Consider the following 21888-nt stretch of genomic DNA (forward strand, 5'->3'; position numbering starts at 1 on the left):
ACGAGCCCGCGCACGCCTACTCCGCCAACGCCTGGAGCCGACCCCGCCGAGTGAATCGTTGCGCACACGAACTTGCGGCGGCGGCGCTCTGTTTTTTGTAACGCCAGACTACGTCCGATTGCCGGATTTGCGGCGTCTTTTGAGAGCGGGAACGACCAAGTTTAAATTTCCCGCATCCTGGGGCCGGCGCGTGGGGGCGTGACTGGGAGCTAGGTCGCCCCAGGGGCCGAACTAGCGCCGGCACGCCCCCAGGCCGCTCTATTTAGACGCTCTGGGGGGCCGAACGGCTGGAGATGCCCTAATTAAGCGGGAAGAAACGACCGCTAACTCTTTTTCTTAAGAGAGATATCTCTTTTTTCCTAATCTGCATTTGGCTTGGCCTACGTCTTCGCCCGTGTGTTGTATCCATCTTAATTTTGCTCTCCCCGTCTTCTGGGCTTCTGGCCAACCGGCCGGTGCCTCCCTAGCTATAAAAGCCCCCCGTCTCCGTTGCTTCTTCCCCATCGCACTTCGCAGCTAGCCGCCCACTCTACTTCCGATCACACAGCCTCTCCATCGACCGACCTTCGTTCGCCCTGCATTACTCTGTGAAGACGATGTCTGGCAGGAGGTCGCGCGGCTCCGTGTCGGAGGAGGAGATCAACGAGCTCATCTCCAGGCTCCAGACCCTGCTCCCCACCGCGCGCCGCCGCGGCAGCAGCAGCAGCCAGGTACGACCGACACGACTGGTTTCATCAGTTTGCAGCTAGCACACGCGCTTGCATGTCAGCATGTGTGCAGTCAAGCCACGGACGCAGGCAGCTTGACTAGCTAGCTAGTTCAGCCAGAGTGCAAGCTTAATGTGTTTATGGGAGGTTTATGGAAGTTTGGCACTGAATCGGTGGATGAATGCATGCAGGCGTCGACGACGAAAATGCTCAAGGAGACGTGCAGCTACATCAAGAGCCTGCACAGGGAAGTGGACGACCTCAGCGACCGCCTCTCCGACCTCATGTCCACCATGGACAACAACAGCCCCGCCGCCGAGATCATCCGCAGCCTCCTCCGCTAGCTACCTAGCTGGCTGACTGCTCATCATCATCATCGATCACCTCCTGCTGATTGTCCTAAGCTAGTTCATCATCTACGTACAGCTCGTGCAGTCCTAGCTAATTAAGCGCATATGATCTACACATACAGTACATGGTATATATGTCGTCCGTCGATCTATGCAAGCATATATATGCAGATCGATCGATATCTAATTAAGGAGGACTGCATGCTAAGGCCGGCTGGTCTAATTTACTTTGGTAGGGCATCCATCATTAGCTAGCTAGGGCCGCCAGCTAAGTTCTATAGCTGCTTCATTAGCTCACCCTTGCATGCGGTTTCCTCACAGTTTCCATCCCCCCTCCCCCTCTCTCTTATTTTCATTTGCTTGTGTAAACTTGGTTATTTGCAGTCTGGATCGAGTTGTTTCCCCTAGAGACAACCGGCCGACCGCTAGCTACCCATCCGGTGGTGGTACTGCTAATATACTACTACTGCTACTCAGTATCAATCACCCATGAATGTATGTACTATGTACTGTCGTGGCTTCGGCTGAATGACTATTAATTAATCCAAACTGATTATGTTATCTGTGCTAAAGCTCCATGAGATCTGCTGTTGTGCCGATTATGTTATTATCAGTAATACGTACACTCTTGGCTCGTGTGCTCGTTGATTACCCAAGAAAGTAACGGACGCACACGATGGCGAACCCACCGGGCCGTCGTCTCTATCTTGCGTAGTACTGTTGATACTTCAAGTCGCTGCTAGTAGGCACAGGATTACCGGCCGCTCTTTCGTGGAAGCTTCGGCCTCTCTGCACTCATCTCCATCCACCGGTGGTCGCGGGTGTAAGAAAGGGATGCCAGACGGTTGATTGCTTACGCCGATCCGGGAGGGGCAATTGACAGGCCGCCGCTCGCTAGCCGACGAGGGGTCAGCAGTGCGCCAGTCGGCCACTACTCTGTCAGTCCGTCTCCTCTCGTGCATGGCATTGGCATGGAACGTACGTACGTGCGCGGCCATGCCGTCGTCGTTTCGTTCCGTGCATGCATGGGCCACTCGGTCGTACCGCCCGAGACTCGCGCGTGTCGTGTTAGCCAGTACGTACGTAGCCAAGCTGCTAGCACGTACGGCCGGCGATGTGTACATGGCGCGCCGGCCGGGGAAAGAAGGCAGCGGCGCATGTGTGCGGTCACCTGGGCCTGTCGTGTCGTCCGGGTGAAAGAGGGGAGAGGGACGGGTCGGAGGGGGCTAGGGAAAGGGCGCGCAACGACTGCCCCCTTTTCGTCGGTTGGTTGTTGGTGGACTCTACGGCGCGCCTCGCGTTTCCGGCGTCGGACAAAATCACTGTTTTGACCTTTTGTGCTAACAAATTCCCGAATTGACCTCGGTTGCAAAAAAATTCCTAATCTGACCTTTTTTGGTGACGCCAACATCTCTGGCGTCTGGGTTGCATTGGAGACGCCAGGGACCCTGGCGTCTGGTCCCTGGCCCGCACGACCCGCGACCACGTTGACCGGCTGACGTGGCAAAGGGGCCAGACGCCAGGGTACTTGGCGTCTGGCCCTGGTAAGGGTCCAGACGCCAGGATCCTTGGCGTCTGGCCCTTGTAAAGCGTATACATGGATCATCTGCGAGGATAAGATCATCTGCTTCGCTTAAAAGCGTATACATGGCTATCGATTGGCACTGGATCCGCGCTTTTCTTTTTCTTTTGTTCTTTTTCTGAATGGCCCCGGCGATGCTTGATGGACAAAGCTACGCTGCGCACTATGATCTTTGGAGTTGGAGTGGCCTAGATTCGAGAATCGGGAATACTCCTATCTGTATCTGTAGGAGGACGGGTTAATGACTTTGGCGTGTTAATGGGTCAATGGCTGCGAGAGTTGGACGTGGAATCAGCATCCCTTCTTCCTCAAGGGACGAACATTCTTGCCTCAAATTGAAGTCGGAATAGCAATGCTCACTTCATCTTGCTTCACTTAATTAGTAATAATACTAGTAGTGCTCCTACTGCAAGTAGAGAGCCCTTACTCATGAGGTAATTATATTAGTGTATCCATGGTTATGCATAACGATGACCTTGTTGAAGGCTTTGCTTTTGGGAACGTGGTCTTTTTCCAGGGATGAAAACCTATGACGTTTGATCCGGCAATGACAACGTGTGTGCATTTTTTTCCTGAAGACGTTGTTTTTGGAAAAACCTTCTTTGTAGTTCAGATGTTGTCTTATTTTCCTTTTTCTATCTTTTTTCTTTTTGCGGTGCATCCTAGATGTTTTGGACATCTTGTTGATGCAGAGACTGCATGTAATTGATATATGCTTGATTTTAATATATTCCCCGTCTAAAAATATATCCATGGTTCAACGATAGACCAACAAGTATCACTTTCGTTTGTCCAGTGCTAGATAAGATTGTAAAAAATATATATGGAGTGACGCTTCTGTGAGAAGCTGGGGAGGGGGGCGATTCTCCCAAAAGAACTGACCCGCCTCCATCCTGGGTTATAAGTCTTCTCTGTATTTTGTGTCAATATTTTACTAGATATTTAACTAACAAAATATTAATGTATGTCATAAAAAATTATATCGTTGCATTATAGTTGAACATTGTTTTCAATTAAATTTTTGTACATGCATTAATATTTTGTTAGTTAAATTTAAGATTAAAATTTGACACATAATACAAAAATACTAATAAACCAAGACGAAGGTAAATAGTAATATGTTGGAATTTCAGCAATGATCTTTATCTTACCAGTGGTACTAGGAGTACTATTGCAAGGCCCTTTACCTATGGCTGTCAAACCAATCTCTGCGCTCCCAAGTACTAGAATATGCATGCGTCCGTTGAGAGGAGGATGTGACAATTGCCCCGATTATTTTAGGCACCTTGGTCTAAGAGCTCACCAATGATTTTACTGCTAGGTTATCACTACAGTATCACTCTATCTAGGACCCATTGCTCTGACAGAGAAGACTTGTGCATTAACACGCTGAGCTGAGCTGAGCTCGCACCCTCTCAATTATCGGAGTGCAAGAATGCGCCCCAAGATGGACCTGACCTGCTATATCAATCAATAGACGCCAGGACTGCACAGCACGGGATGATTCTTCAACCGCCAACTGTTCCCTGCATGCAGTAACTACACAAACATGTATTACTGTCCCTTACCAGGGCCAGACGCCAAGGACCCTGGCGTCTGGACCCTTACCAGGACCAGACGCCAGGGACCCTGGCGTCTGGCCCCTTTGCCACGTCAGCTGGTCAACATGGTCGTGGGTCGTACGGGCCAGGGACCAGACGCCAGGGTCCCTGGCGTCTCCAATGCAACCCAGACGCCAGGGATGTTGGCGTCACCAAAAAAGGTCAGATTAGGAATTTTTTTGCAACCGAGGTCAATTCGGTAATTTGTTAGCACAGAGGGTCAAAACAGTGATTTTGTCCTCCGGCGTCCGTCAGCTGTGGCCGGCCGGCGCGCGTACGATGCAAGGACGGTGCGCATGCTGCGCACGGTACCCGGCCCTGTCTTTTAGCCGAGCAAGGGCGACTGTAGTGCGCGCACGGCTTCGGCGGCCTTTCATTCGCCGGTGATCATACGTACTACTACGGTTTAGCAGTGATCAGTATGGTGGTAGAGCTGCGTAGGCCCGGCTGGGGTGGGTTCGTACGATGGATCAGTCGGTTTTGTGTAGTAGCCTAGTACTACTTGTTTGTTTCTTCTCGAGCCACGGTGCTCCCCTTTTGCTTTTAGAAATACCAAACTCTTCATACGGCTGGGAAGGAGCACTGTGAGAAAGCCACTGCTTAATTATGCCACGGGATAAAAACCCGGCAGCACGCACGTAGAAAAAACAAAAGATGTGGCGTCACTTCAAAGGCTAGAATGAAGAGGATGAGATGCAGATACATATACAATGGGTCACTGAAAACTGGCATTCCAATGGCATTGCTATATATTCCCTTCTTCCGTTCCACAATATAAGATGCATCTATTTTCATGCAAGTCAAACTTTTATGTTTGACCATGATTATGAAAAAAATATTGACATCTACGATACAAAATTTAGGTATTGTAGATATTGGTATTCTTTTTCCATCTAAAAACTTGCACATGTTAGACTTTTAAAAAGGATGATACACATTATATTTTAGAAGGAAGGAAGTATGATGCAACGGGGGCTGAGTTGGTAGCCACTCGCGAGTGGCGCCAAAGTTATTGAGTTATTTGTGCCCTAGGTATGGCTGAGGTCAACGACCGTGCATGTGCGAACAAGAGGAACAAAAGACAAACGACTACCGAGTTTATCTTTAGTTAGCTCACTAGTCACAAAAACAGTCCAGTCACGCATATACTCAGCCTAAATCTCACCATTGCCTAAACAAATCATGACACGCAATCTTGAATTGCTCAGAGAACCTGATGACAGGCAATCTTGAATTGCTCAGAGAACCTGAAAACTAAGCATTTCGGCCGAAAAGCAGAGCAGTAAAACACCATTGCCCACCATTTTTCAACCTGAAACCCAGGTAATTTACTTTCAAGTCCAGCAAGTCCAATCCATTCGAGTATTTCACATGGATATTTTCAGCCAACTACGTACATGAGTGCCACTAAACCAAAGACAAAAAGGAAATATTGCCTAAAACTATTTATGTCGTACAGAGAGAAGCCACCATTAACAAAACTGACTTCGTCGGGCAGGAAAGCTCTAGCTCTATACAGCATACACGTTGCCTCAATGCATCTGTTGGGAGGACCACTAAAAACTGGTCGCTCACAGAATCCACCAGGCATGTAAAAAAAAAATCGATGAACAGAGACCAGACAAGTAAATATGTACATTTGCCAGAAGAAGTTACGCGTTACACACCAGTTAGCTGATGATAAAATCCTATCCCTTTGCTTGGGATGTTCACGACGGGATGATACTGTCTCCAGTCAGGATACCATACTGCTGGTGTAGAGTTGGCCGGTGCTCGGCCCACCATCGCTCTGCTTGTTGTTCCGTGAAATGCCTCTTGCTTCGGGTGAGCAAAAGAAGCAATCAATAGGTAAATCCACGACGGGAAAAGGAGTATAAGTAGAGTTTATGAGAACAGGATAAGATGTCCATACCTAAAACGGACACGCCTGAGGTATTTATGACCTGCTGGTGAGCGAAATAGCGTGATGTATACACCACGTTCAACCTGTTCAGTCCATTCCATGTCTGCTACAATGCTGTTCCCTTTGCAAGGCGACTGATGAGCCAGGTGGGCGCTGGAATCAGGTGACCTTGAAACATCGTTCAAATGATTCTCGCAGAAATGACTTCCTAACAACTTAGATACTTGACTGGTCCAGGTGTCGTTGACAGGACACTCTTCGGGTGTTCTTTCGGTTATACTTCTGATCTGAAAACACAAAATAATTTTACGTTAAACGACGAAGTAACCATTAAGTCTATTACATCGATTGCAACAGGGTTGGCGACTATGAGTTTTTCAGATCACCAGTGGCGGAACTCCTCTGTGAAACCTTGTTGCTGTTTGTTCCTGGATGCCTTGGTACCTTTTGCTGTTTTCTCTTATTTCGCTTTAGTCAGTTAGCCAGTTGTTGAGACCTGTTGATCTAACCTGCCTCTGATAAGAGGTTTGGGTATTTTTCTACTTTTGCTTCTAGCTTATATGTTGCTAGTCATGTAATGATCGATCAGGGGATGTTTGATACTTGTAGTGCCTAGGAATGCTTGTGAACCAGATGGGTTGCTTTAATAGAAATCAGAGAGGGTGGCATCTCTTTCATTCAAAAAAAAAAAACATCGATTGCAATAGGGACACGAAATTAGCTGAATTTAAGGTTATCAGCATCGATTCATAGCTAAAGCTTATAGTGATACCATCTGATGGTTTGAAAACAGTAATACCATGTGCTTCCACTTCTCATCACGTTGCACTAGCTGGGACCTACTAGTTGTAAGCATGAAAACAAAATTTGTATCCGTGATGCGCTGCGTCTATCGTTCAATGTTCTCTGGTCTCCCCAGTTTTTGTTTTCAGTATGTCAGCATTTCAACTTGCAGGTATAGAACCTAAAGCAAATGTATACAAGATGATAAAGAAACTTCAAGTAAATAATGTGCTGGCCCAATGCGGAACAAGACAGCTTTAGATTCTGTCCTAGGATTATACAACTGATATGTTTGCACTCCAAGAATTGACAATATAAGAAAAAGAAAACTACCTTAGTAGTAAGGGAACTGATAACTTCTTTTGCTGCTTTGCACTTCAAGTTCTCCTCAGCAGCAGTAGTCCTGGCCTCTCTTAACTGATTATTAGTTCTGTCAAGTTCTGCTTCAAGTAATTCAGACTTACATGTCAGCTCTTTCACCTACGAGAATCGATCAGGTTAGGTCACTGTGTGAGAAATTGTTAGTCAATATTGTTTCCAAGGTAAAGATCGAGCAGTACATATATTAACTCCCAAGCAAACGATTGGAAATCTAATTCTAATTTTCTGAATGATCATATATGCTGCCTAGAGAACTGTCATCCTACGAAAACATTGAAGAAACGAGGATCGCAGGACAACACTTGGAATCTTGATGAAATTGCAAAATTGTATACGATGATGATGGTTACCTGTGATTGTAATGTAGCAACTTCTTCAGTCATATTTTTGTTTGACGGATACGCACAGGCAGAGTCTGGTGATGTTAGGACAGATGTAGTTAATCTATTAGTAGGATGTGGTGAAATCGGACCACGGGACAGGGGTAATGCCGTCGAGGTAGGAATGCACAAAGAAGCCAACTCCTTGGAATGGCCTATGCTACCAAGGCTTAAGTTTCCTGAATGATGAAGAGGAAACCGGCTGTTATTCCTCGAGTATTTACCTTCAGGCTTGAATGATTCCATGGTCAAAAACCTAGATAGACGCACTCGCAAACTCTTAACTGTGTTTTCTCTATCAGTTGCTTCACTGGATAAAGGATGTGGGTTTCCATCAAGAGGCTTTGAGTTCTGCAGTTTTTTAGCATCCCCGGCCGTATTAAGTTTGGTGCAGCACTCATCACATACCCGATATGGTTTGTTCGAATTTGGAGCCAAAGAAGCTTTTGTTGATTTTCTCATGCTGCATGCTTTGCAATATACTAAGCCACAGTTATAACAGTTATGCCTCTTTCTTATAAAACTAAATTGCAAACGACAGCCAGAGCATAGTGACTGATCCAAACCAGATGTGCACCTATGGAAACATATAACAGCAGTGAAATCTGTACCACATGCCACACTCTTCACTTGCTTATCTTTCAAAGCCTCAACAAGAGTTGGAGTATTCCGATCAAAATTATTGCCATGCCCTAAACGACCATTCGCACCCTTGCCCCAAGTATAAACTCTAGCTTTAGAAGTCAGCAGAGCAACATGATGGGAACCACAGGCTATCTCTTCAACACAACTGCTGAAGATGCTCCCTTTAACAACAGTGGGGTGCTTCCCATCAATCGTCGGATTTCCAAGTTGTCCAAAAGCATTACTGCCCATTGTGTACACTTGCCCAGAAGTTGACAAGGCCGCCGTAAAGTCATAGCCACAAGCTACTTGGCAAAAACTAAGCTTACGAAGTGATTCCACACAGGCTGGGATGAGTCTGGTTTCCCTGTCAGCATGTCCAAGCTGACCTTTATTGCCATCTCCCCATGTGAATAGTTTACAAGATGTGGCAGAATTTAGAGAATCTACAACCTCAACTATTGCAACTGTATGCCAAGCACCACAAGCTGCACGTACAGTATGTAAGCCTCTTAGAGAGCTCACTTCCCTTGCAACATTTGTGCTTTGGCGATCTCCATGGCCCAATGCACCAAATACTCCATCGCCAAAAGTGAACAACTGGCCCGTTGAAGTCACTACGGCTGTGTGCCAAGGTCCACATGATACCGATGAGATATGCAATCCTTCCAATGGACCACAGACCTTTTTTGGAATCCAATGAGCAGTATCATTCCCATGACCAAGAAGACCAAAATTGTGCATTCCATCACCCCAGGTGTAGAGATCCCCACAAAAAGAAACAGCACAAGTATGAAATTCCCCGCATGCAACAGATTCAATATTAATTCCACTCAAGGTACTAATAAGCTTAGGGTGGGTAAGATTGGTATCAACTCCATGCCCAAGCCTACCACCTGACTCTTCACCCCAACTATACATTTCTCCTTGTTTAGTAACCAGAACCGAATGCTTACTCCCACAAGCTATTTTGTGAATATCCAGCAAAACTGTTGATTCCAGTGCCTTTGGTAAAGATGCATCAATTCTAGGTCCATACAAGTTTCCAGATAAATGTGAAGAATAAGCAAGCGTGCCATCACCTACTCCCTTGCCCCAAAGGAGAACATCCCCCATTGCATCAAAATCATCACCTGAGCCATAGCTGCATGAACTTACTGCACTTGAATAGCTAACTCTGAGGTTATTATCGACAGCTACTCCCCCATCTGAGGTATCTGCACTTCCAGATATACTGGAGTTAGAAGAACTAACTGAACCTGTACTAACTCTACTCCTCTCCTGCCCGGTGTATAATATCACGTCAGAAAAAATATTCCCAAAATTGGCAAATGGACGAGCATCATGATTTGTGGCGCACTGTTGGACACCTTTCGATACCTACAAAGATTGTAAGTGTGATATAAATATACATAGGTAACTAATGAATGTGCATAGTGAAATCACTCCTTAGTGCTTACCAACCTTTTTTCCAACATCAGTACTATAACAAGAAGATGCCAATGGTAAATCTCCATGCATCTGGTTAATTGGGCAATAAGATGGTTTATCATTTTTTGTTTCTGTTGTCAACTTCTTACAGTTTCGTCGTGAAATAATTGCCTTTAAAGCAACGAACCAGGCTTCTGCCTCGTCCTTATCTTTGCAGATCTGCAACAAATTGCCTACTGAGGGTTATTAAACTAATGGAAGGTTCATAACAGCATCATTAGAGTTGTGTTCTAAATATTTATCTTTGATCAGTATGTAGAAAAGTAATGGGATTACAAATTTAAGCATGACTACAAACAAAGAGATGAATTTCACACACCAGATCCAGTGATCTCTGCCCATATATAAGGGAGAATGATTGATGCTCTTTATCAGGTCTTGGATGTCTCAGGAAGATAGCCTGTCAAAGAAAGCAACACAGGAAACACTTTATTCATCTTGCCAGATATTTCTTGATTATCACGAAAGTAGCTGAACAGAGCTGGCAAGTGGCCTAATTTCGAAATAAAAAGAGGAGTTGACAAGTGAGCATGATGATGTGACAAGTAAAATAAAAAGGAAGAACAAGACAAAAGAGTATAGTAGCGAGTGCTTCCATATCATGGCAACTGCTTATTCTGTCTTAGAACATGGGGATTTAATTTTTGTTCCCTGTGGGAAGCAGCTTTAGAAAGCTTGGCTGTAGTACAATCAACAACGAGAACGGTGCAGACAACCTAAACATGGTAACTGTTCATACGGTCTTCAACAAATGGAGACAGCTGAGCACATCTTCATGGCCTACCCAGCCACTAGGGAAGTCTTGTTCAGAATCCTAAGGAGTAGCATTGAATCAAATTTAGCACGACTGCAATTTTCCAGGCTGGAGACCTGGTGGCTAATAAGCAGGAATAGGTTACCGAAGATCAGCAGAAAGTTTCACACTATTGTAATTTTGTGGTTTGGCAGTAGGTTAAGTAAGCCAATGATTTGACAAAAACTGGCAAAACAAACAGAGAGAGCTTACCCAGTCCATCAGAGAGGAAGGGACTCAGTGGCACTTGGTTGGAAAGCTTTGATTGACTTTGACTGTTCTCTTCATTTTCCTATTTCAGTTCAACAGATGAACTATGACTATGAAGTTTATCCCAACCCTTTAGGCGAATGGTTTGTAAGTTTATAGCATCATTGTCTTATATTTGGCCCTGACCCGGTCTATCTTAATGAAAATATACACATACTGTATACGTGTTCATGAGCACTAACACTAATCCCTGTTACAGTTGATCATGCTTAAAACAGAAAACCCTTCCAGGACTGATGAGGTGAATCGCATAATCATAAAACAGCAAAATATCCAAGTACAGACATACCGTACGCTGTCCAGGTATTATTTTCGATACTTGAATAAGGTTTAGCTTCTTCTCCATTCGCCCCGAGTACCAGATGAGCATGGTCTCATCCTAGGAACAGTAAAAAATGATAAAGTCATAGGCACAAGATTTACCAATGAAATGTTCTTTGACATAAAACATTAGGACACAGTGTTTATTCTTTTGGCATATGCAGGTTTTTCTCAGAAGATCCTATGATGCAGAATGTACATGGCACTTGCACATTATGTATGTCTCCTCAGCCCGCATTATCTATCTGAGAATCAATAGATGGAGGACTTGCATGCCAAATGTAAGAGATTTAGTCTCAGGAAAATGCTAAACACAATGGTTAAAAACTTAGAATTTACAAGTAAATGGTAGAGAAACAACCAAAAACTATCTCATCTAATTGATTTGATAATACAACAAAATAGGCTAGCACTTGTTATTCACAGAAGAAGATATATGGTACGTACATTGGAAAGTCTGAATGGGCAGAATTTTGGTTTTCCCCGCCACCCATATTTCAACAAGTGTGTTCCTTTCTTCAGGGTTGTTATTGCCTAGCAATTCAAAAGGTCCCCGTTGAGTGATAGAAGATGAGAAGGTCATTCCATTACACAGTACGAGAGCAAAATAAAAGTACAATTTTGAGAATAAAGCAAAGTTAATCCTCTTATGTTAATGCTGGTTCACATACACTGCCTTCATAAGTTTTAACTGTATCATTAGAATGATATTATAATTTACATGCTCTTGGTACTCTTAGATAAGACATTATATGATTGATGCTTCCAGCTTCCCACCACCAAAATGTTGTTAAACCGACAACTTTGCAATTTGCATCAGGTGCTAAACCTGTAAACCACCTGCTTGCATTTTCTGTTTTCCATGCCATAGGATTCAGACAATAATAGATCAAGCCATGTTACACTGCTTGAAGGTTATTGTCAGAAAATACGGAAGTAAACATGGGTGCATACACGTGAATTGCAAAAAGAAAGCCTTTCAAAAATATTTAAAAATTCTCACAAATGTGTAGTATTAAATAGAAGTGCTCATACTATACAGCACAACGTCATGATTTAAAAAAAATCGAAATTTAGAATAGTTGCAAATTCGGCAAAATGAGAATACTGAGGAAGCTGGTATTTTTCTTTGAAAAACAAGAAATGAACCAAAATTCTAGTCCAGGTGGACTTGAACTTGGATCGTGGAGTTGCACATCTAAATGGGCCAGATAGGCTCGGCTCTTACACATCAGTTTACCCACTCCACCTAGCTGATAAACAGTTACCTGTTCCACATTCCTCTCAAAGGGATCGTTCTTCGAATAATCTGCAGCCATGCAATACCCAGAGTCATATGCCGCAAACTGAGTACAGTCCAACACCACATGTCTGTCGCAGCCACATAACTTCCTCCAAGCCAATACCACAAAAGGCAAACCCTGTAGCAAGGGATCTGCAGAATTATAAAATCTGAATCACTAATTCAAACAAAGCACTACAGCTAATTATTCATTTCTTCCCATTTTTACACTACGCAAGCATATGGAATAGATAAACTATAGGAACTTTTAGGTACATACTCCAAATATGCCTGACATTAGCTTCAAATCGGCAGTAAACACTATGCCTACCAACATGGCATCTGGGAAGAAAAAAATGCTGAGGTAAAGTGGGAGCACAATAGCTTAGACATTTTGCCTTCAATCAAATAACATAATTCAATCAAGGTAGTGGTAGACCTAAAGTCAATCACTCTCAGCAGGAGATTATCTCTAGATAAAAGATAAAGCATGTCCCCATTATCAGCATTGCACAAGTGGATACAAGATGCATGTAAGGATGAATGTGGCACCCAGCATCAGCATTGCACAAGTAGATACAAAGAGGTAAGCACGAATGTTCCCTGAACTAACGGCTGGAACAGATTCGCATCAAGGCAACACTAGTTGTACAACGCCCAAAATTTCACAAAAATGTGAGCAAAATAATGGGGAAAACATCCCCCAAAACGTGGACGCGGGATTCAGGGCATAGAAAAATACAGCCCAATGACTAAAATGTAACCCTAAAACCGCTCCAGCACGAATACATTTCGGCCGCAATCCAGGCCGCCCTCGCAAATCGCCCCCCAAAAACATGGGATTACCTCAAAGCTCGATCCCGAATCATGGCTGGATTGGACGTGGCCGAGGCGATCCTTGTCGGCGCGGCAAGGGCGCCGGCGAGGTGATTCGGCGGCCGGATTCCTCCGGCCGGTCGGGGGCGGGGGCGCGATCGGCGAGGGTTTTGCTCGACGCGTGTGCGGTGGGCGAGAAAGGCGGGCGGAGCGGCGGAGGAGAGAGAGGGGGGGAGGAGGGCAAACGAACTCTGTGGCGTCGCGCGTCGCGGAAGAAGGGCGCCGGCCTCAGTCAGGGAGGTGGCCGTGGGCCGGGTGCATGGGCCAGGGAGGGTGGACCGTGGAGATGTGGCCTGTGGGGTGAATGGACGGTGGGGATCGAGCGTTTTGCGGGGGCTTTCGTGGAAACGGTGCGTCGTGCTTCACTGGTGGTAGGAGGATTAGCGCGCGTACGGAGGAAACAAAACGTTTGTAATCTGATGACGATAACTGTCAAGAAAATGGAAACTGCTGTGCACACGAGCGTTTCTTGGCCTTTCTTTTTTTGCATTGCTTACCACATGTGTCACGTGGTAACAATGTTTCTTGACCTATATACACACGACACTCGGATCCAGCGGCATAGAAGCGCTGGCCAAATGCATCCGATGAAGCGTGTCGCCAGTAAATCAGATGCAGTTTTGTCATTCGCATGGCATCATTCCAAGAAAATTACTGTAATCTGTTGCTATACAAATTCTGTAATATGATGTGCAGGACCACGGCATTTTGATCAAAGCTGGAATTGTTTGGTTTCCAAGAGGCAGGCTGATTATTTATTTATTTTTGCTAATTTCTTGCAGGTTCCAAAAGAAGTACTAGTAGAAAAAAAACATGATTACAAGGTCCCACAAGATTCTTTCCCACCAAAATTTGTTTAATTGCACTATAGATTTGAGGCAGAGAATAATATAATAAAATGATTGTATGCATCGCCAGATGCAAAGACCAGGGGTCATCCTCCATTTCAAAAAATATATAATGAGGCAGAGCAAACCACAACAGTGAAAGGTGCTTAGGAATATAAACCTCAACTTTTCTTAAGCAGCGGCTAAACACATATTTGGATATAACAAATACTTAATTTGACACATTTCCTAAAATCAGCTCAATCTGACAGTGTTATAATAAACGCTGAAGTTTAAAACATCAGTTTCCTTTTTTCTAACCACCTCTCTCTACGCGCTTTGTATTGTGGTCTGTTGATGACCTAATAGGCCCACTTAAGAATTTGATGACCCAAATATTGCACACACAGAATTCTTAAGTCCGACTTCTAATTGTTTTTTAATGCCTAAGTCAATTTCGTAAGTATGCAATATGAATTTAGTGAAAAGTAACTACAGCTTGGTAAAGAGTACAAAGCTGCATTTTTCATAACTTAGACATAACAAAAATAAATAGATCTTTGCGCCCATTTGAAGTTCTTAATTCTAGGGAAGTCTTCGGAATGTTTGAAACGCACAACTTCCCCTCACTAACACACAGGAAATCGCTAAGTTTGAAGCAGGCGATGTCTAGTAGAGGCACATAATCAGTTTGTCTAGCCAAATCTGTTACTAATATGCAAGACAACATTACATCATCTGGGAACATGTCAACCCTGGCACCTATTTACAAGAATTCAGCCGTCACATAGTAGTTGTTGTACCAATTACGATTTGGTAGACGCATCATGCAATCCTCAAGAGCGTGCGTGGAAAGCTCTTCATCAGGCAGAATCCAAGAAGACTGCATGAAAAGTAGAATTGCATCTTTGTAAGGAAGAGCCTTCGCTACTAATCATAACATAAATCTAATTTGGCATTAACATCCAGCTTGTAAGTACACTCCAGGCTAACCTGATTTAGTGTCGGTAATTTTTATCATAGAATGGATTTTCACCCCATGAATCTCTCTCAGCCTTGCCCATCTTTTCAGCTTCCGCCTCCTGCAAGATTGACCGTCTCGTGCTCCTAAACTTTGAAGGCTTTGTACTTGTAGACTGAAAAGAGTTGATAAATTAATTGCACTAGCTAGAGGGAAGGTAAAACATAGAGGGGAAGTACAATTTATGCAAGTGTAGCAATTGAACTATTGAGCACACTGGTGCAGGAAAACGCGCTTGTCAATACTATGCAATGCAAGCATTCAAAGAAGAGTGAGTCAATCAGCCAGTTATCTTACGTCACTACAGTAAAAATGGCTTGATTCATAAACCTACTACGCAGAGTAGGATGAAGAAGGGACACATATCACATAAATGACATAAGCAAGAATATAGCAACACTACAGTAGATAAACATAAGATACTAAAGAAATGCATTTGCAAGTATTTTAGTCGACAACAGGAATACCTTGCTAATTAGCTTCTCAAATGCTTCTGGTCCATTTAGTTCAATATATTTCTCTGCGGCTGAGAGTACATCATCAGGTTTACTCAACTTATCCTTCCTTGGGACGTACCAGATGTTGACTATTTGGCGATTCACAAACATTGGCCGCGCAAAATGCTCATAAACATAAGCAGCACCATTGAAGCAGGGGAAGACTAGCCAGCAGTTGAAGAACAGTTTTCCATAGGGCCAGAATGGAAGCCTTCAAATAAGAATGTTAAGAAGGTAAGAGGAATATTTAATCCTAGTATAAGACACCCCAGCTTGTAGAGGTAAGAGGAGTATTTAACAAAAGATGTCCAGTGATCAAGGGCAATTCTGGTTACAGGAAAAAATTACTTATGGCAAGTTATTTCTGATGCGTTGAAAACGAAATGTTTTGCCTTTTAATGTAAAAACACGCCTATGTTTCTTTTGATCATACCAATATACCATACGAATGGATTAGAAACTATACATACACAATGATCACTATAGCAAAATATCTGTTTCAAGTTGTTAATATTTGTTGGCAATGACATTCTTATTCTTCTGTCCCATACATGTAGATCATAAATTAAATCAAAGATGTAAAGTAGCACTAGCACGTGCAACATCCGTCCAGGTTGTATTTTGAACATGAAGCATAGCACATCTAGCCCATTATGATAAGAGCTCTTGTTGTAGTATTTCGACCAATAATCTGTTCCTGTACATTTGGTTGTTCTTTGTTGTAATGTTTTGGTGATGGCACTTGCAAGAATCAGAACTCTACTATTTGGTTTCTATGATATATTTGCAAAAATTAACATAATGTATGATAGGTTTACTTGCTGTATTGCATTGTAGTGCATTAAGTTGCACACAAGTGTTTTTCTGCTAATCTAAATCTATTTATTAATAGTCGGCACACCATGTTGACATCATGAAGCATGAAAGCTGAATGAGCAGTTATGCAAAATCCACAAAGTTTATAGCTCTGAATTTAATACCAAGGTCCTCTTTCCCTGGCAAGCTCATTCTGGTGTTACTGAATGCTCCTGTTCTGTTGGTGTTTTTCAACATGATGATGTTGGCCAGCAGCCTAGTTTCATGTCTAAAAGGAAGCTTGTCCACAAGTACTTGTCCCATTTCGAAATATATTACTTTTTGTACGCATGTTTCAGTGGATAATAGAGATACATATTAGGCTTTATCAAGTGGACAGTTTCTATCGGCTTAGTGTTTTCTGTTCATCATTACACTGTTTTCTGAAATTTCAAGGATTGAGACCAATTATGTACTAGAGACACACAGCTGTGTTCTCACTACACAGTGATTTCTTTGTCTTTTTTTATGAGTATCTTCAATCTTATAATATTTTCCTGAAGTTCAATTCAACAATGATTGACCTGTTTCTTTTTAAAGATGATTCATTCCCTCCATGTTCTTTTCTGCAGGCTCACTTCATAAAAGATAGACGATGCAATACTGCAAGGGCAGTTTTTGCATTGGAATCGGAATACAAGTGGGCTCTGAGTGGGACACCATTGCAAAATCGTGTTGGAGAACTTTACTCGCTGGTTTGCAACTAACATTTGAAGATCCTGACCAATTTTCTTTTACCTCCTCTATTCTTACTGTTGTTTTCTCAGATTCGCTTCTTGCAAATCTTTCCCTACTCGAACTACTTCTGCAAGGACTGTGACTGTCAGATACTAGATACCAAGTAAGATCCGCCTCTACTAGTAATATCTGATGATAGAACAACTATTTTTATTAATAAGTGTAAATTTAATTAAAAAAATTATTCATTTGTCAACTCTATCATGTAACCACAGTCCAGTTTTGGAAGGATATTATCGTTTGAAACAGTTATGATCTATAGGGCCATCGGTCAACCACACAGCAGTCCAGTTACGCTGATGGGCTCTAGTCATTTGGCTCCGTCCTATAAGGCCCACCAGTCAACCATACATACATCACAATACCATTTGATTTATTTTGTACCAATTGTGTGACCTACAGATGGGCTTATAACTGTTGCAAGATTCAAAATGTAGTTCTGTAAAATGTTACTTGCTATAAAGAGGTGTAGTTTCTAAAATTTACTTTATTCTTTTCTTATTATTCTTTTCTTATTTAAATTCACAGATGTATACTACCTACCTACGTACTCAAAATTTCGTAAGTATCAAATGGTTGTGTTACTGATGCCATGTAAACTAAATTGTAAATAGTATGAACTGGAGATACTAGCAAGGATACCAAAACTAATATAGAATCGATATCACAAATTACCTCAATATTATTTATTTCCTTATTAATCATGGTGCTTCAGTTATGTATCATTTCCTTCCAGATTTATACGGAATGTGAAGTCTATGGCAACCTTATGCAGGCATTGATAGACTTTTACCTACTATTATGAGGTAATAGTAGGTATGAACCATAAGGTTACCTAGGACTAACGGCTCATATTAGTTTGATTGTAGTCTTATAATTTCTCTCTCAGGAAAGCATATCTGAACATCTTTTCGCCTTGTAACAAGATTAATGGCTCATATTAGTTTGATTGCAGTAAAGGGCAGCCCGGTGCACATAGCTCCCGCATGCGCAGGGTCCGGGGAACTTTGGGTCCTTTGTACGCAGCAAGAGGCTGTGTCCAGGACTCGAACCTGTGACCTCATGGTCACAAGGCAACAGCTCTACCGCTGCGCCAAGGCCCCCCTTCCATTAGTCTGATTGCAGTCTTATAAAAAAATGACGTTATTGCAGTCCTATAATTTCTCTCTTAAGAAAGGATATCTGATCATCCATCCGCCTCTTGGTGCATCAAATAGTTCTATTCAGGTATCTCTAATGATTTTAGCAACAAATAATGAATAACACAAGAAAACCAAGAAAAGCATAAAAGAGAGCACATTGAATCAGGTCCAACTCTTCTCTTGGTCTTTCATTGTTACAACTTTCACTACTGGAAACTAGAAATTGTGAGGTGTCACCAACACTGAACATTTTGGGATATTAAAGGTTTATAAAATTCTAAAAAGTGTATCTGAAGATCCAGAAAAGCAATGTTTACCATTCAAGTATCGGAGCAAAAGTGAGCTCAAACAAAGTGATAAACGAGTACAGCACCCAGTAAGTAAGCCACTGCTGATCATCTACTTGAGATTTTGTTTCAATTGCTCTCACAGAGGCATATCTGCAAACGGTGTTAACAGAGAAAATGTGGAAATTACAACAGTGGAAGTCAGTATCAAGATGAAATGAGGTAAGTGAATCATGTCGGTATCAAGATGAAACGAGGTAAGTGAATCATGTCAGTATCAAGATGAAACGAGGTAAGTGAATCATGTAACTGAGCATAATGGTAATACTTACAGAGGATAAGCAAGCGAAACTAGTGGCCTGCAAAGAGGAACCAAAATTAAATTGGAACTAAAAGCACTTAAGTATAGCATTTAGAATCCCTAAAAAAAAGTATAGTATTTAGAAAAATATCCTAGTCCTGAAGCTAAAGGCATCACACAGACATAGAGCCAGCTATGTCTCTCGGACAATACATGATAAGACAGCATTATCATTTTTAAGATGAAATATGTTTCTTCTTAACAGTTAACCCCATTGTATGTACTGACATGACAACAATGCAGACAAGCTACTGCACCAACAAAATGTATTTAGCTCCGCAAGGTTGTAGCAGCACATCACAGTAGATCCAGTAGCCAAATTGAGCAGAGTTTGTAGAACACTGAATTCAAGTTATATCCTGCACACCAACCACTCTCTTCAAATAACACCCGCAGCATTGCTTCCTGCTCTAGGCACGACAACCATTTGCACTGAACATATAAATGTGTCCCGGACAGAAGAATCGATATTATATACTATGTCCTTAACTTCCTATTACCCCCACAGCACTGGGGCATACAGATCAGCAAGACCAGCATTTAGTTGCGCAACACAAACTGCTGTCAGCAGTCAGCACCACGTGGTTGGCAATCTCTGTGGAAGCATCAAGCATACAGCTAGTCCAAGATGCAAACATAAACAAGTACTCTACTTGATGCCCTCAGAGAAAGCATCAACATAGCACACAGGAAAACCCCAACTTTGAAACTAGGGCTTTGAAGTAGGATATTTCCCATTGCCACTCTCAGAGAAATAATCAATATAAGGACACACACAAAAAAAATCCTAACTTTGACACTAGGGCTTTGAAGTTTTTTTTCCATCGCCACTCTCAGAGAACGCATCAATACAAGCAAACAGGAAAAGAAATCCCAACTTTGACACTAGGGCTTTGAAGCAGGGCATTTTCCGCCGCCAGCAAGATCCACATGACCCAAACGCATTCGCTCACCCTTACCCCGGGATAGCAGCCTACGAATCGACCGCTCCAAGACTCTCGCACATCTTCGCCCACAAGCCCCAGGCGCGGCCTACCGGGCTAACGACATGAACAGCAGATCCGTGACACCAGGAAACCGCAGCAACGATGAATCCCCCCTAACTAATCGACCAGCGAACCAATCGCCGGGCGAGGACACAGCCTTGAACCAGAGCAAGAAAGGGGAAGGGGAAGGGGGAGGAGCCCGTACCCGGCGAGGACGTCGAAGTTCTTGGCCAGCACCTTGAGGAAAGATCCGGACCCCATCTCTCTCGCACCCCTCCCCTCCTCCTACGCTCCTCCTGCTATCCCTGCTGCTTCCTCGACTCCACTCGCTCTCCCCTCCGTAGCACCTACTACTACCCTAGTGCGCCGCCGACGGGGCGTGCGCACAGTAATGGGAGCAGATTCTCCTTCTTTGCGAGCCGTTGGTGTTTGGTACACGCGCTTTCCTTTCCACTCGTCTTTTCTCTAGTTTTCTCTCCACAGCTCTCGTTTTCTTTTCTTTATTTACGCCGGATACTCTTCGGCCTCTTTTCTGAGACGTTTCTCGCTCCTTGCGTATGGCCGACCGCCCTGTGCCGGGACGCCGACGCCCCTTGGTAGGGGCCGACGCAGAAGGTTCCAGACTTCTGGTTTTTTTTTTTGAGCCAATTCCAGACTTCTGTTTTTTTTGAGACAAACCAAGCTTTATTCATTCATAATCCACAGAGTGTGGGATACAATTTGGGTCATGGGATTGGCCATACCAGACATGGCGTCTCAGCCCTAACGAAAGGGAGTGCTTGGCTAACTTATGAGCTTCTAGGTTCACTTTTCGACTTTCAAAAGTAAAATTACACTGAAATAAACTAGAGTAGGCCTTGATCTCAGAAATGATTGCTCCATACGCTCCCTTTGATGAAGTATTGATATCGTTCACAACCTGCTTAGCATTCGAAGCAATGACCACTCGGTGTAGATTTAGGTCATGCGCCAATGCAAGGGCTTCTCTGCATGCAATAGCTTCAAGGGCTGCAGGGTCATCTACGCTGCCCACAACCGGGGAAGAACTGCCCAGGTAGGTACCTCGATCGTCCCGGCAAACTGGCGCGACAGCACCACCTCTTCCTCTCCGCACTCCTGCATCGACATGTACCTTTGCAAAACCTTCTGGAGGTGCTTTGGGACGTAGCATTCGGGCCCCAACTGCTCCATTCAGTTGTCTCGGCTGTGGCGCCCTTTCCTTGATCATGTCGAGCTCACTTATAAACCTGGCGACGAAAGCATGGATTGATTGAGGGCTCTGGAAGACTCCCTCGTGAATTGCTTTCCTCCTTGCTGGCCATAGCGCCCATAACGTTACTGACAAAGTGACAAAGAGATTATGTGGGAGTTCCTCCATCATGTTAAACAGCCAACACTTAGCATTAAGCTCGGTTGATGTTGACATTTTATGTACGAGGTCCTCATCCGCCAATGCCCAAGTGCATCGTGCCATGTTGCAATCCAGCAAGGAGTGTCTCCATGAATCTGGCGCGCCACACAGACCGCATGTAGAGGTATCTGACATGTGTCTATGAGCTCGAACATCCTCCGTTGGCATTGATTGCTTCGACAATCTCCACAAAAACTTTCTGACCTTCCCCGGTACCGCAATTTTCCATAGATAAGTCCATGCCTTTTGTTCTCCGTTATCGCTGGAGGAGCCAGCGTCTCCATTAAGCCAAGCTTCTCGTCAAGTTTTTGTATCCACGAGCATGTTATATGCAGACTTGACAGAGAACGTCCCACGTCGATCAAAATGCCAGCCCCAGAAGTCTGACATATTCCGAGTACACAGGGGAATTGACAGAA

The 21888-nt window shown here is 43.7% G+C and overlaps 3 protein-coding genes and 1 long non-coding RNA gene across 9 annotated transcripts; 2 read left to right on the forward strand and 2 right to left on the reverse strand.

The window, feature by feature from the left end:
• The first annotated feature begins 487 nt into the window (after nucleotides 1-487).
• LOC123159279 (transcription factor ILI5) lies at nucleotides 488-1629 on the forward strand. The gene is made up of 2 exons (XM_044577107.1): nucleotides 488-710; nucleotides 899-1629. The coding sequence occupies exons 1-2, from the start codon at nucleotides 597-599 to the stop codon at nucleotides 1049-1051; spliced, it is 267 nt and encodes an 88-aa protein (XP_044433042.1). The 5' UTR covers nucleotides 488-596; the 3' UTR covers nucleotides 1052-1629.
• A 3862-nt stretch (nucleotides 1630-5491) lies between these two features.
• On the reverse strand, nucleotides 5492-13547 carry LOC123160968 (PH, RCC1 and FYVE domains-containing protein 1). 6 transcript variants are annotated; one of them, XM_044578817.1, is made up of 10 exons: nucleotides 13315-13547; nucleotides 12455-12607; nucleotides 11634-11720; nucleotides 11155-11244; nucleotides 10122-10202; nucleotides 9776-9961; nucleotides 7658-9691; nucleotides 7260-7406; nucleotides 6153-6430; nucleotides 5492-6058 (listed from the first exon to the last, which is right to left on the reverse strand). In XM_044578817.1, exons 2-10 carry the CDS (start codon nucleotides 12503-12505, stop codon nucleotides 5950-5952), a joined length of 3063 nt encoding a protein of 1020 aa, XP_044434752.1. In that variant the 5' UTR covers nucleotides 12506-12607; nucleotides 13315-13547; the 3' UTR covers nucleotides 5492-5949. The 6 variants fall into 6 exon arrangements, with proteins under 6 accessions (XP_044434752.1, XP_044434751.1, XP_044434753.1 ...); XM_044578816.1 differs by having other exon boundaries at nucleotides 12455-12621; XM_044578818.1 differs by lacking the exons at nucleotides 12455-12607; nucleotides 13315-13547 and adding an exon at nucleotides 10809-10887 and having other exon boundaries at nucleotides 11634-11722.
• A 1127-nt stretch (nucleotides 13548-14674) lies between these two features.
• Nucleotides 14675-20553, reverse strand: LOC123160969 (HVA22-like protein a). The gene is made up of 6 exons (XM_044578822.1): nucleotides 20264-20553; nucleotides 19044-19070; nucleotides 18742-18864; nucleotides 15660-15900; nucleotides 15165-15307; nucleotides 14675-15054 (listed from the first exon to the last, which is right to left on the reverse strand). Exons 1-5 carry the CDS (start codon nucleotides 20317-20319, stop codon nucleotides 15170-15172), a joined length of 585 nt encoding a protein of 194 aa, XP_044434757.1. The 5' UTR covers nucleotides 20320-20553; the 3' UTR covers nucleotides 14675-15054; nucleotides 15165-15169.
• LOC123160970 (uncharacterized) lies at nucleotides 17106-17391 on the forward strand. Its single transcript, XR_006480474.1, has 2 exons — nucleotides 17106-17239; nucleotides 17312-17391. It is a non-coding gene; the product is annotated as an uncharacterized lncRNA (long non-coding RNA).
• Nucleotides 20554-21888: the final 1335 nt, after the last annotated feature.

This window comes from Triticum aestivum, chromosome 7B (assembly GCF_018294505.1).
Source record: "Triticum aestivum cultivar Chinese Spring chromosome 7B, IWGSC CS RefSeq v2.1, whole genome shotgun sequence".
In the NCBI taxonomy this organism is placed as follows: domain Eukaryota; kingdom Viridiplantae; phylum Streptophyta; class Magnoliopsida; order Poales; family Poaceae; genus Triticum; species Triticum aestivum.

Excerpts from the sequence above, each read along its gene's own strand:
- LOC123159279 (XM_044577107.1), top strand. The coding sequence starts at position 597 with ATGTCTGGCAGGAGGTCGCGCGGCTCCGTGTCGGAGGAGGAGATCAAC. Across the intron at positions 711-898 it reads GCGGCAGCAGCAGCAGCCAG|GCGTCGACGACGAAAATGCT; the intron begins GTACGACCGACA and ends GAATGCATGCAG.
- LOC123160969 (XM_044578822.1), bottom strand. The coding sequence starts at position 20,319 with ATGGGGTCCGGATCTTTCCTCAAGGTGCTGGCCAAGAACTTCGACGTC. Across the intron at positions 19,071-20,263 it reads AACTTCGACGTCCTCGCCGG|GCCACTAGTTTCGCTTGCTT; the intron begins GTACGGGCTCCT and ends TCCTCTTTGCAG. Across the intron at positions 18,865-19,043 it reads GTTTCGCTTGCTTATCCTCT|ATATGCCTCTGTGAGAGCAA; the intron begins GTAAGTATTACC and ends CACCGTTTGCAG.
- LOC123160968 (XM_044578817.1), bottom strand. The coding sequence starts at position 12,505 with ATGGCTGCAGATTATTCGAAGAACGATCCCTTTGAGAGGAATGTGGAA. Across the intron at positions 11,721-12,454 it reads TTGAGAGGAATGTGGAACAG|GCAATAACAACCCTGAAGAA; the intron begins GTAACTGTTTAT and ends TTGAATTGCTAG. Across the intron at positions 9,962-10,121 it reads GGCAGAGATCACTGGATCTG|ATCTGCAAAGATAAGGACGA; the intron begins GTGTGTGAAATT and ends AATTTGTTGCAG.